The 14,674-nt window shown below is 41.2% G+C and overlaps 1 protein-coding gene across 3 annotated transcripts in view; it reads left to right on the forward strand.

Moving 5' to 3' along the window:
- The window catches only part of LIMA1 (LIM domain and actin binding 1), a 101,157-nt gene that overhangs the window by 31,136 nt on the left and 55,347 nt on the right, over positions 1 to 14,674 (forward strand). For all 3 annotated transcript variants that reach the window (XM_003405774.4, XM_023556195.2, XM_064284240.1), the window contains exon 2: positions 2,762 to 2,903. In XM_003405774.4, coding sequence (XP_003405822.1) covers positions 2,785 to 2,903 — 119 coding nt within the window. In that variant the 5' untranslated portion in view covers positions 2,762 to 2,784. The remainder of the gene's footprint in view (positions 1 to 2,761; positions 2,904 to 14,674) is intronic.

Genomic DNA, 14,674 nt, shown 5'->3' on the forward strand with positions numbered 1-14,674 from the left:
GTTTTGGTTTGGTATCATGTTAAAGATGTTTTAGTATATCTGGAAGTGTTTCTTTAATTTTTTTATGCATAGAAAAGTACACTATATACTATTTACTAAGACAAACATTTGACTAATTGACATTAGGTACAAACCGTACCTAACTCTTCAGTTTACAAAATGGAAAGCAGACAAATTGGTATGATATATTATTTGGAACATTTAAAGAACATGTGTAGAATTAAGGTAATTTTATCCAAGAAGAGATAATATAAAAAACTAACATGTATTGCTTACTTATCCTGTATTAGAGTCCTTTCTTCTTTATCTTATAAGAATACTACGAAATAAGTACTATTACGATGGATGATAAATCCAAGTTTTAGGGAACAGCGCACAGCTTTAAGTGGTGGGGCCAATACTTATATCTGTCTGTCTCTAACACCAGAGCTCCTCAGCATTAAAGCTAAACCAGTTGCCATCAAGTATGTTATGGTGACCCCATGTGTGTCAGAGTAGAACTGTACTTCATAGGGTTTTCAGTGGCTGATTTTTTGAAAATCACTAGGCCACCTCTGGAAGGACTCAAACTGCCAACCTTTTGGTTAGGAGCCAAGCATTAACAGTTTGCACCACCCAGGAACTCCTCATCAACATCAGAGAGCACTGTGTTGCCTTCCATGAAGGCCTGGTGGCACAACGGTTAAGTGCTCAGCTGCTAACCAAACGTTGGCAGTTTGTACTTACCCAGCCGCTCTGCTAGAGAAAAACTTGATGATCTACTTCCGTAAAGATTACAGCCTGGAAAACCCTGTGGGGCGGTCCTTCTCTGTCACATGACTGGCTATGTGTCAAAATCGACTTGATGGCACCTCACAACAACAATAACACATTGCCTTCCAACACAGGGACTAAAACAAACAAACAAAAAATAACAAGCATGGTGTTCTTTTCAGTCCAGGTTTTAGCTGGGAGAACAAGTACTATATGTGGAAAAGTAGGGTTGCCCTGTCACTTACTTTGCCTCATAAGACTTGTAGTCTTAGGAATTTCGAAGTGTGAAATGGCAGCCTAAGTTGCTTGATTAAGAACACTGTGTGTTCTACTGTTGTCAGGGTAGTTGGGAGCAGTACTTCATGAACCATACATTCTACCAGGTTAGTTACACTCTGTGGTTGTCAAGAGCAGCAAGTAGTATGTTAATTTACATTTTTCACTCTTCAAGTAAGGAAACTACGGACTCATTTCTAATCCCACCTCTTCTGGACAAAGGTTGGAACTCCTTTGGTAATCACTGGGGCAAAACGAAAGCAAAAACAAATAATCCAGGTTAATGGATAGGGACTAGGTGATGTAAAGGGCCTGGCTTTGTGTATTATTTGGCTTGAAGGATTTTAGAAGATAATTTAAGTGTAGAAATCTTATCCTTTGAATTTAAAATACAAGCAGTCCCCAGGCTACGAACGTCCAACTTATGCACAACCCATAGTTATGAACCAGCCCTTGTAAATCTTATTTTTAAAAATTTGAGGTGCATGCAGTGGTTTGTAATATGTACATCAAAACATTATTATTATTTTTACTGTACTATTATGTTAAATATGTTTTAGGGTATCTGGAAGTGGTTCTTTAGTTTTTTTATGCATAGAAAGGTATGCTATATACTGTTTTCTAAGACAAATGTTTGACTAATTGACATTAGATACAAACTGTACCTGTTTGATTTACATACAAATTTGACTTAAAGATGGACTTAGGAACAGAACTAGTTCGTAATTCAGGAACTGCCTGTACATTATCCTTCCCCCAATCGTTAAAAGGCTTTAAAATAATAAGAATTATAACAACAGCCAATATGAATATATTATACTTAAAATGCCTCTTAATAGTACTATGCCAAACCAAAACCAAACCCAGTGCCATCAAGTTGATTCTGATTCTTAGCGACCCTACAGGACAGAGTAGAACTGCCCCATTGAGTTTCCAAGGAGCACCTGGCGGATTCGAACTGCTAACCCTTTAGTTAGCAGCGGTAGCACTTAACCACTATGCCACCAGGATTTCCTAATAGCTTTTTTTTTTTTTTTAAATACATTATCTCCTTTTATCCACTGCATCAAAACCCTATAAAGGGTAGGTCTTATCCTCATTTTTCAGCTGAAAAAACCTAAAACAGAAAAGATTACATAATTTATTCAACGTAACACAGTTATGATTTCAGTAGATATCTGCCTTGCATCACAGCCCTCACTCTTTTTCCTATACCATACTGTGTCCCCAGCTCTCTCCCCAACGCTGAGTGGTCAGTGATGCAGAGCTTGGGGAGAGAGGGTAGCCAAAAAGAACTTGGATGTAGGTAGAATCTAATTTGGACCTGATTCGATTGAGATGGTGATTGTGCCTCCCCTGAGATGTAAGTCAGAAGAGGGGAACATTTCTCTCCAAATGTGACTTTGGCACAGGCTTAAGTTTTTTTTTTTTTTTAAGTTCAAGGAAAGGCCAATTGCTGTTTTCATAGTAGGGTCAGTCATAGGATGATGGAACTGGAAGGGACCTTAGAGATCATCTGGTCTAACCTTCCTATTTTACAGGGAACTACAACCCAAACATACTGAGTCATTTGACCAAGGTTACACAGTTAGTTTTTGGGAGAACTGGTAGAGGGATATGGTCTGCTGGTCTAGGATTCTTTGCTTTCTCACTTACATCACACTGCTGCCAACTCTTGGATGCTGGAGAATCCTCTTCTGTGTCTAATATTCTGATTTTCTTTATTGTATAGGTATTTCAGTATCTGTAGACAAGATGGAATCAGCTCCATTTAATAGACGGCAATGGACATCGATGTCATTGAGGGTAACTGCCAAGGAACTTTCTCTCGTCAACAAGAACAAGTCATCAGCTATTATAGAAAGATTCTCCAAGTAAGTACTGATCCTGGTCCAAAAGGACCATCTGTCTTGAGCAAATATTACTCCTTGTCAGGGAAATCGGCAAAGGAAGTACATGATATAAAATATCTTTCTTGAGCACTTTCTGGATTCTAAGCACCATACAAGGTACTGTGGAGAAGGAAGATGATAATAATCAGAAGACATATTTTCTGTCCTTGAATTTTTTTTTTCAGTTGGAGGAGGAAAATGTTGCACAAAAAGATAAGTATAGAACATAAAGCAAAATGTCAGCAAGTCCAAAATGAATATGACTGAGGACTGGATACTGAATAAGAGAGGGAGTGACTGTAATGGACACAGCACAGAAACATTTCATTATTGTACAAAGTTCTGTTGGACAGTGCAAACCACATAGGCAAACTTTGGCCCACTGGCCACCTGTTTCAGAAACTAAAGGTTTATTGGAACACAGCCACACCCATTTGTGTATTGTGTGTGGCTGCTTTTGTGCTACAAAGGCAGAGATGAATAGTTGTGACAGAGACCATATGGCCCACAATGTCTAAGATATCTACTATCTGGCCCTTAAAGAAAACGTTTGCTGACCCCTGCCCTAAACCACAAGCTCTTCAATATGAGGGCCCTTTTCTACTTGTTTTATACCCCCAGCATGTAGCACAGTGACTGGAATAGTAGGTGTAATGGATTGTATTGTGTCCCCAAAAAATTTGTGTCAAGTTGGTTAGGCCATGTGTGGTTGTCCTCCATTTTGTGATTTTTCTATGTGTTATAAATCATAATCTCTGCTTGTGGTTAAAAAGGATTAGGGTGGGATGTAACACTCTTGCTCAGGTCATATCCCTGATCCAATGTAAAGGGAGTTTCCCTGGGGTGTGGCCTACACCACCTTTTATTTTACAAGGGATAAAAGGAAACAGAAGCAAGCAGAGAGTTGGGGACCTTATACCACCAAGAAAGCAGCTCTGGGAGCAGAGTGCATCCTTTGGACCCGAGGTTCCTGTGCTGAGATGCTCCCAGACCAAGGAAAGATTGATGACAAGGACCTTCCTTCAGAGCCAACAGAGAGAGAAAGCCTTCCCTTGGAGCTTATGCCCTGAATTTGAACTTCTAGCCTACTAAAAAAAAAAAAAAAAGACTGTGAGAAAATAAGTTTCCCTTTGTTAAAGCCATCCACTTGTGGTATTTCTGTTATAGCAGCACTAAAGTGACTAAGACAGTAGGCATTCAACTAATATTGAAAGAATGGTATATGTAAATAATATACATATTATTATACAGAAATGGCAAGCACATTTACTTCACTCAAGTAGAGATGCCGTAATGGCAGATATCGGGAGAAGAGCTTAGGGTAGTTGGTAGGTTTGCCTCATTAGTAGAGTTTGTTAATAGGAATCTACTATACATTTCTTAGAAAAAAGATGGTTAAGATTTGAAGAAAGTGATTCTGGTAGCTATATCTAGGATAGATTAGTGTGGCAGAGTCTGACAGATACCATAGGAAGTTTCTGTAATTTACAATGTCACCTTTTCTTCACTAACAAATCTATGTGGAAAACACTGTATTTCCACCAAACTGTTAACCTTGGTTATTGCTTGGGATGGGTGGAAGTGGGGGTTAAACTGCATACTTCTTTTTACCTTCTACATTATGCACTTTTATGTCAAACAGGTACTATTCTTATAAAAAAGAGAGAGAAAGAGGAAGAAAGAGAACCAATAAAGATACTTCTGAGAAAAGAGATGGAGAACTGGAAAGCAATTAAGACTTGGTCCCTGACCTCAAGGAATTTAGCAGTATAGTTAAGTTCCCCAAACTTCTCTGATCTTAATCTTCACTTGGGGTACTTTTCATGGTGCAGTGGTTAAGAGCTCGGCTGCTAACCAAAAGGTTAGCAGTTCGAATCCACCAGCTGCTCCTTGGACATCCTATGGGGCAGTTCTGTTCTGTCCTATAGAGTTGCTATGAGTTGGAATCAACTCGACAGCAACAGGTTGGATACTTTTCTTAGTATTATACTTTATTTGTCTATTTCTGTGTAAAAAACCATCTCCAAAATTTAGTGGCTTAAAATAATGACAATATTTATTTTGCTTGTGAATCTCTAATTTGAGCAGGGCTTGCTGGAGACAGTTTATCTCACTCAGCTCAAAAACTAGGGGCTATTGGTGATGGTTAAACAACATGGTGAATGTAATTAATATCACTGAATTTTACCCTTAAAAATGGTAAAAATGGAAAGGCTTTTATTATATATGTCTGTCATGGATTGAATTGTATCCCCAAAAAATATGGGTATCAATTTGGGTAGTCCATGATTCCCAATATTGTGTGATTGTCCACCATTTTGTCATCTGATATGATTTTTCCATGTCTTGTAAATCCTATCTCTATGATGTTAATGAGGTGGGATTGGTGACCATTATGTTAATGAGGTATGGCTCAATCTACAGGTTTAGATTGTATCTTAAGCCAGGCTCTTTTGAGATATGAAAGAGAGAAGTGAGCAGAGAGACATGGGACCTCATACTGCCAAAAACAAAAGCCAGGAAAATAGGGTATTCTTTGGGCCCAGGGTTCCTGTGCTGAGAAACTCCTAGTCCAGAGGGAGATTAATGACAAGGACCTTCCTCCAGAAGCAACACAGAGAGAAAGTCTTCCACTGGAGCTAATGCCCCGAATTTGGACTTGTAGCCTACTAAACAGAGAGAATAAACTTCTGTCTGTTGAAGCCATCCATTTGTGGTTTTTCTGTGATAGCAGCACTAGAAAACTAAGACAGAACTTGGTACCAGGAGTGGGGTGCTGCTCTAACTAAAATACAGATACCTAAAATTTGGAAGCCTAGATTGCCTTGAAAAGACTGTTAGTAGAATTATGGACATCAAAGACGATTCTGGTGAGAACTCAGAAGGAAGTAAGGAGAGCTGTTATATTGCAGGCAGTGCAGACAGCGAGAAGCAGCAGAGAGAACTAGCAGCAGTAGAGAACCGGCAGCAGTAGAGAGCTGGCAGCAGTAGAGAGCCAGCAGCAGCAGAGAACCAGCAGCAGCAGAACCAGGAGACTAGTACAGTATAGCACTGGAGCTGACCCACGGAGCAAGAGAGCTGAGTGCCTTTAGCAAGAGGTTTCCTGGTAGAGTGGGGTGCCTCCGAGCACTTATCAGTGGAGCTAGGCTTGCCAACCCATGAAGGAAGAGAGCTGAGTGTCTTCCAGCTGAAGTTTACTGACGGTGTGGGGGTGCCTCCAGGCACTTATCAGTGGAGCTAAAGAGCTTTGGAACACTTGCCCCAGCAGGACAGATATGGGCAGTGAGGCCCGAGGGGACACAAGACCAAGAAACCAGGAAGCAAAAGCTGAAAAGAGAAGTAACACAAGAAGAAGCCAAGCTGCCTCAGTCTCAGAGGGCATGGCCATGACCTCTGGGGTCTCAAAGGGTGGAGCCATGGCCTCTGGTATTTCTAAGAGTGGAGTCACCACTCAGATGGACAAGGAGAACAGTGCAGCTAAAGCGTAGGGAGCAGAGTTCTAGTTCCAGGGCCTGGAAGGTGGAGCTGAAGCCCAGGGCCAAAGGGCCTCCACTCAGAATCCGGAGAGTATGGCCAATACCTAGAGTCTGGAGGCAGGGCCATTGTGTAAATGGTCTTAGAGAATTATTTTCAAGTCTTGAGGGCTAAGGTAATGTGTTCTGATTTGCTTGGTGCCTGTTATCCCTTTCCTTCCTATTTCTTCCATTTGTGGTGGAAATGTCTAGCTTGTGCCTGTTCCAACATTGTACTTTGGAAGCAGATAACTTGGATACTAGATTTCACAGATGAGGAAGAATTTTTGGATTTTAGACTTGAAGTTGATGTAAGACTTTTGCTGTGGTATGATGAGGTGAATGTATTTTACATGTGGCAAGAACATGGATTTTGGGAGACCAAAGGGTGGAATGTCATAGATTGAATTATGTTCCCCCAAAATATGGGTATCAATTTGACTAGGCCATGATTCCCGGTATTGTGTGATTGTCCATCATTTTGTCATCTGATGTGACTTTCCTATGTGCTGTAAATCCTATCTCTATGATGTTAATGAGATGGGATTAGGGACCATTAGGTTGATGAGGTAGCACTCAGTCTACAGGATTAGATTGTGCCTTAAACCAGTCTCTTTTGAGATATAAAAGAGAGAAGCTAGCAGAGAGACACGGGGACCTCATAGCACTGAGAAACTAGAGCCAGGAAAATAGGGTGTCCTTTGGGCCTGGGGTCCCTGTGCTGAGAAACTCCTAATCCAGGGGAAGACTGATGACAAGGACCTTCTTCCAGAGCCGACAGAGAGAGAAAGCCTTCCCTTGGAGCTGACACCTTGAATTTGGACTTCTAGCCTACTAGACTGGGAGAATAAACTTCTGTTTGTCGAAGCCATTCACTTGTGATATTTCTGTTATAGCAGCACTAGATGACTAAGACTGTACCTTACCACAATAAGTAAACAAACTAGGGACTATAGTCATCTAAAGGCTCGCACACTTGCAAGTCAGGTGGTTGATGTTGGTGGTCATCTGGGATCTCGGCTGGATTCAGAACACCTACACGTGGCCTCTCCATGTGGCTACTTGGCTTCCACATAGTATCGAGGCTGTGTTCCAAGGGCAAGCATCCAGAGGAGGAGGGAGGGAAGGAGAGAGAAAGGAGAGAAAAGATCAGAAGTTGTGTTGCCTTTTATGACCCAGCCTGAGAAGGTACACAGGATCACTTCTGCTGCATCCTCTTCATTAGAAGTGAGTCACTATGGTGGATCATATTCAAGGGGAGGGGAATTTGTCAAAGATTTTGTGGACATGTTTTAAAACCACTATATACAGCTTTCCGGCCCCTCCCCTAAAAATTTGAAGTGTCTGAGATTGGGCTCAGAAATTTGTATTTTCAACAAGTATCACAGGAAGTTTTTACCATCAGGGAAGTTTAGGAAATACTGGTAGTGGAAGAGATGGACTTGTGAACTTGAACATAAAGCAGAATGAATGAGGTTTATGATAGGAGTTTCAAGCAAAGGGTTGTGGAAGCTGAACGTGAATAAAGGGAATGGGAAAGCAAGAAGCCTGTCATGGAGAAGTACAGGAGGGAGAAAGAACTGGTACAGTTCAGTTGGGGCCAGATAATGGAAGGCCTTGAATGCTGTACTAAGTTTAGGATTTAGTACTGAGATCAGCAGTGGAAGCCATTGAAGGTTTTCATGCAGGGAGGATGACATGATCAGACTTATGTTTTAGAAAGATGCTCTGGCAACAGTGTAAAAGGTAGACTGCAAAGGTGCGAGATTGATAGTATGGAGACAAGTTACGAAGCCTTCTTAGGAGCCCAACTGGAAGATATTAAGGGTGGGAGGAATGAAAAGGAAGGGAAGGATCTGAGACAGTGCTGAGGTGTCATTAATAGGACTTGGCAACTCGCTCTTCTGCAGAGAAACTTCTCTACATTTTTACCCTTTTTCACCATCCCTAGCCCCATCTCTCTTGTAACTGAACTTGGCTTTCCGTTGACTTGTATTCTTTCTCTGAGTAGCTGCTGCATGCCTTTTCTCCACATGCTTTCCAGGCGTCAGAGTTGCTGCTCTCCTTTTATCTTCACTACTGTTTCCCATCCATTGTTTTTTTATGCCTTATTCTGAAGTTCTAAGCCCATGCTTTGAGAGTCACAGCTGCCACATGGCTTCAAGCCCTCCTCTCCACCCTCCGTCTCCAGCTTCATTTTCTTCTCAGTGTTTCTCAGTGCCGGGTGCCATTGGCATTTTGGTTGAGGCAGTTCTTCCATGTGCAGGGTGTTTATCATCTTGCTCTCCTCCAAATGCTAATAGCATCCCATGTCATTGTGACAACCAAAAAAATGAGAAAAAAAAAGGGAGAGGAGGAGAAAATCAAACAAGTTTCCCCCATATTTCCAAATGTTCTCTGGGGCCAATAGTGCTTCCAGTGGAGAATAACTGGTCCCATAAATGACCTGGCTGATACTTTAGACTCAGTTTCTTAATCTTCCCTGCTTCTTCAGCCTGCACTTTGTCTCCTATGCCCCTCCCTCCAGCCCCAGCCTTATCATCACCCAGGCTCCATTTATGAAATTGTGCCATTGCAAAACCTACTTTCTGATAGAGCCTCCTGTTCTTCCACTGTTCCGCTTTCTCATTCCCACTGACCTTGCTCTTCAACCTCACCAGGACACTCAGGCTCTAGATTTCAGTCCCCTTCACTTCCCCTGTGCCTAATTTAGTCAGCCACTTTCTTATTTCCTCCCTCACTCTCTTATTCTGTCATTGCCCAGCCCAGCCAATTTTTTTTTTCTTCTTCTTCTTCTTACTGTGCTTTAGGTAAAAGTTTGCAGCTCAAGCTAATTTATCATACAAAAATTTATAAATATATTGTTATGTGACACTAGTTGCAATCCCCATAATGTGACAGCACACTCTCCCTTTCCACCCCGGGTTTCCATGTCCATCCAACCAGCTCCTGTCCCTTTCTGCCTTCTCGTCCTGCCTCGGGAGAGGAGCCGCCTATTTGATCTCACGTAACTGTTTGAACTAAGAAGCACACTCTTCATGAATATTATTTTATATTTTACAGTCCAGTCTAATCTTTGTCTGAAGAGTGGGCTTCGGGAATAATTTTAGTTCTGGATTAACAGAGCATCTGGGAGCCATGGCGTTGAGGGTTCCTCCAGTCTCAGTCAGACCATTATGTCTGGTCTTTATATGTGAATTTGAGTTCTGCACCCCACTTTTCTCCTGCTCTGTCAGCGACTCTCTGTTTTGTTTCCTGTCAGGGTAGCCATTAATGGTAGCCAGGCACCATGTAGTTCTTCTCCAGCCAGTTCTTAAGTGGAGGCTTTGGGCCTTGTAGTAGCACCAATAAGAGGAAGTTGGAAAGGGCCGTTCATCTTAGGGGCCCTCTTAATCTTGCAGAGAGAAAGTACAGAGACTTTAGAGGTCAACTTCTTATAGCAGTAGGTTCAGTGTCTTTTTCTCATGAAGGTTATTAGGGAAAATGGCAATAATACAGAACTGTAAACCCTGAACCCATTAATCAGAATCAGTGTGCCAGGCCCCATGCTAGACCCTTGACATACATTATTTCTAATCTTGACAAAAACCCATATGAAGGAGAGGTATTGTCCCTGTTTAGTAGTTGAGGAAACTAAGATGTAGAGAGTAACTTGCCCAAGTTAATGTCTTAGTTTGTTTCTCTCTGGTACTTTTCTTCTGTTCATATATTTTAATACAGTGAACTTGTTTTGAAGGATGAGTGGAATTTTTTTTTTTTTTTTTTTGCTTGTTTGTTTTTGTTGTGTTGTTAGTTTGCGACTTTGGAGAAACCCTATCTGTTACAGAGTAAAACTGCTCCATAGGGTTTTCCTGGCCATCATCTTTGTGGAAGCAGATTGCTAGGCCTGTTCCACAGTGCCACTGGGTAGGTCGAACTGCCAACCTTTTGGTTACCAGCTGAGCGCAAACCATTTGCACCACCCAGGAACCTTAGGACGAATAGAATTTTATGTGGTAGGCTGCGAGGATGATGGGGGCATTCCAGAGGAAGGGGACTAACAAGACATTAAGACACAGAAATGGCACAGGGCATAATATGTACCTACTGAAAACCAGGAAATTAGTCTGTATGTCTTCTCCAGGCTTCCTACTTACTGGAGACATGTTGCTAATATTGTTTGCTTTTAGGGTTCACTCAAAGCAGATTGCTGGTCTGTTTTCCACAAAGCATATACTCATTTCTATTTTCAACACCTAGGGACTTGCTTTTCCCATATTTTGAAACACTCTATTATAGGATTACCATTACGAATTGCGTCAAGTCAGTTCCGACTCCTGACAACCACATGTGTGTCAGAGCAGAACCATGCTCCATAGGGTTTTTAAAGGCTGATTTTTCAGAAGTAGATCTCCAGGCTTTTCTTCCAAGGTCCCTCTGGGTAGACCCAAACCTCCAGCCTTTCAGTTAGCAGCCGAGCGCATTAACTGTTTGCACCACCCGGGGACAGTTTGGGGTCAGGAATTAGTTAAAGCCTATACAAACCTAGTTAAGAGACTGTAGGAAACATTAGGAGGTTTCTGACCAGAGACTAATATAAAAGTGGTATTTGAAGAAGCTTAATCTGGCAGATGTTTGCAGGATTAGCTTGGTGGAGAAATAAGTAAAATCCTTTTATTTTCTACTTGTAAACAATACATTTTAACTTCATATGTACAAAAGAGTAATTTTTCTAGCTTTAGAGCCTGTGTCTCATCACTTCTAAATAAGATATCATTTATTTCTTTAGCTTAAACCTCTATACTGTATAAGTCATTAAATTTGAGGTAAGGAAGGTCCCATCGATGGGTTAATTTGAACAGCTAACTTTGGTTTCGCTCACCATTTACTTTAGTATAACATGATCCTTGGAAACCCTGGTGGTGTAGTGGTTAAGTGCTACGGCCGCTAACCAAGAGGTTGGCAGTTCAAATCCTCCAGGCGTTCCTTGGAAACTCTATGGGGCAGTTCTACTCTGTCCAATAGGGTTGCTATGAGCCAGAATTGACTCGATGGCAGTGGGTTTTGGTAATGTGATAAAAAAAAAAAATTTTGGCTCTTTAGGTGGAGTTTTGTTTCTTTGTAGAAGGCTCCTCTTTGAATCATGTATTTTGGGAACTAAAGGGAATCTATCCCAGGAGTTTTCAAACTATGTTAATTGAGTTCTTCATAGGAACCTCGGGGCCAATTTTGGGAAGAAGGATCCATCTAAAGAGAAATTCCACTCCAGCCTCTACCAGAGTCCTGCTTTGACCATTTTATATGTTAGGTTCTAAATAAGATATTGTTTGGAAGAGAGTTCTGTAGCCATGAGACTTTGAAAACCGCTGCTCTGCAGATAAGGGACATGCTGTCTAGCAATTCTGGCTGATCACATACCAAGATAGTGGCAGAGCTAGACCCAGCAGGCAGACCCCTCCAGGACCCCCTACCAGCATGCCATCCACCATATCACATCTCCTCCTATTCTTGTTATAACTTTACCCATTTAGTAGTCCCAAGAAAGAATAGGGTTCATGTTTCATTTTCTGGGATTATTATTCTTTTGTTAAGGAAAAAATGACTTTCAACTCTCTCTGGTTAGCTTCCTCTTTCTTTGCTCCTCTGTAACTTTTTAGCGGTGAAATTGTTCCAGAAGGAAAATACATTGCCTAAACCTTGGGAGTTTCCATTTTCCCTTGTTGGCTTATGTTCCCTTTGCTCTATTTGAGGGCATACAAGCAAGAGTCATGGCTCAGGAACTCTGTTTTCTGGCCTTAGAAAAGTTTAAGACAGTTATTATTCCCCAGATAATTTTAGCATCTTCCATCAGCTGCCTGCCTCACAGCTGAGCATGATTGGGCAGTTGCAAGATTAAATTCTGTATGTGAGGAAAAGGAGACTGGAAGATGAGAAAATGTGGGAAGGGGGAGTGATACATGAGAAGAGGGGTGAGACTTTAATTATAAAAATTCCATTGCAAATATGTTTTGCCTTCAAATTTAGATCTTCAAAATGTCTTTTTTTTTTCTCCTCCTAAACCAGTGACCTTCACTTTTGGTGTTAGAGTAATGAATGCTAGTTGCTCTAAGCCTTTGGGAAGGCCTGAGGTCTGAATCCTGACCTAACACTGAATTCAGAAGTACTGAGCCTCAGAGACTCCACTAAACATTCTGAGAGTACAAAATTGGAAAGTACCAAGGACCTGGAATATGGAACAAAGCAGGAACATAGAGGCTTCTCCCTGTGTATCTTTTTTTTTTTTTCAAGAACCTCACTACAAATAAAGGGTGGGGATATTTGCGTTTGGTGTTTCAGAACACAATTCAAGACAGCCATAGTGCTAAAAAAGACAGGGCAGAAGATGAAAGCTATTTCGATTTTCTTTGTTTAAAATCTGTGTTTCTGTTAAGACAGTAAAGGGAAGGGAACCTCTGAACTTATTTACCCAACTAACCACAGTGTAGGTACCTCACCTTGAAGAACAATAGACTAAATAGAAACCTATCTGCTGATTGGCCCTGGTTTTCATATATTGTATTATTGTGGTAATATACTGTAGATGATTATCGAAGGGGTATAGAAACATACAAGATCAAGGCCTGTTCCAACTTCCTTTCTAGCTATAATCCACTGTGTTTCTGCATTTCCATTTTTAGGGAATCTCTCATATAGATATATTAGTACACATGGGCAAAAATACATGTACAAGAATGTTCACCAAAGCACTATTTATAATAGTGAAAAGCTAGAAACAATCCGAATGTCCGTTAATAGAACTGTGGGTGAATTAACTATGTTTATAATGGAAGAAGATTGCTAGGGTTACCAAAGACTTCTGTGTTGCCAAATCTAAAGGAGGCTTCTTAGCCTTTATCTTACATGACCTCTCACCAGTTCTTCCTTCCCCAAAGTTTTCTTCTCTTGACTTCTCTGACGGTCTCCTGGTTTTCCTCCTACCCCTCCAGTTCCTTGTCAAGTCTCTCTTATCACCTGTTCTTCCTCTACTGACCTCTGAGTGTTAGAGTCTCCAGAACCGAGTTCTGGGCCTCTTCTTGTACTCTTCGTGGATGATCTTTTCTACTCCCATGGCTTTAATATCATTTGTGGGTGGATAAGCCTTAAATTTATATTACTAACTCAGACCTCCCGTCTAAGCTTTGCAACACATGTATCTAATCACTGCCATTACCAAATGGATGTTTTAGTTCATGTGACTGGCACAAAAGTCTTGATTTTTTCCAGTGCAACTCCTTAGACTTTCCCACCCCAGTAACCAGTTCTTCCATTGACAGCTGCTCATGGCAGAATCCTGGGAATCATCCTTGTCTTCCTCCTCTTCCCTGTCCCTTCATTATCAATCCTATTGATTCAAACTCTGAAATATATCTCAAATCCATTCAGTTTTCTTTATCTCCAATGTGACCACCCCAGGCCAAGCCAGTATCATCTCTCACCAATGCCTCCTCCAGTCCATTCTCCACACTGCACCCAGAGTGACCTTTTAAAAACATGAATTGGATCATGCCATTTAAAACTCTTAATGACCATCTATTGTACTGAGGATTAAATTCAAAGTACCCACTGCAAAACATCTGCCTGCCAGCTTCATCTCTGCCTCTCCCTTCCACAGTGTTTCAGTAACACTGCGGTTCTTTGTGAATTTTATACACATGAGGCACATTCTTGCCTTGGGGCCTTTGCGCATGCTGTTACCCTCTGCATATAATACTTCCCTCTCCTCTTTTGGTATGGCTGATTCCTTCTGCTCAAACTTCAGGCCCCAGCCTAAAGGTCATTTCCTTAGCAGGGCTTTCCTTGACTACCCTCTTCTCCCTTGCTAAATTTGGTTCCTTTGTTAGGTTATTTAATATTACTGTTCCTTGTCTTCATTGGACTTTTTCTTCAGAGGATTTACGTGGCTCAGTGGCATACAACAATAACATGTATATGTATATGGATAAAAAAAGGGAGACACATGCATGTGTGTATATATATATGTGTGTATATATATATATATGGAAACCCTGGTGGCGTAATGGTTAAGTGCTATGGCTGCTAACCAAAGGGTCAGCAGTTTGAATCCGCCAGGCGCTCCTCGGAAACTATGGGGCAGTTCTACTCTGTCCTATAGGGTCGCTATGAGTCGGAATCAACTCGACGGCACTGGGTTTTGGTTGGTTTATATATACATATATATAGGGCTTATGCTTATTGTCTAAAGTCTCTTTTGATTATTTGTGT

Source organism: Loxodonta africana, chromosome 4 (assembly GCF_030014295.1).
Source record: "Loxodonta africana isolate mLoxAfr1 chromosome 4, mLoxAfr1.hap2, whole genome shotgun sequence".
Classification (NCBI taxonomy): Eukaryota; Metazoa; Chordata; class Mammalia; order Proboscidea; family Elephantidae; genus Loxodonta; species Loxodonta africana.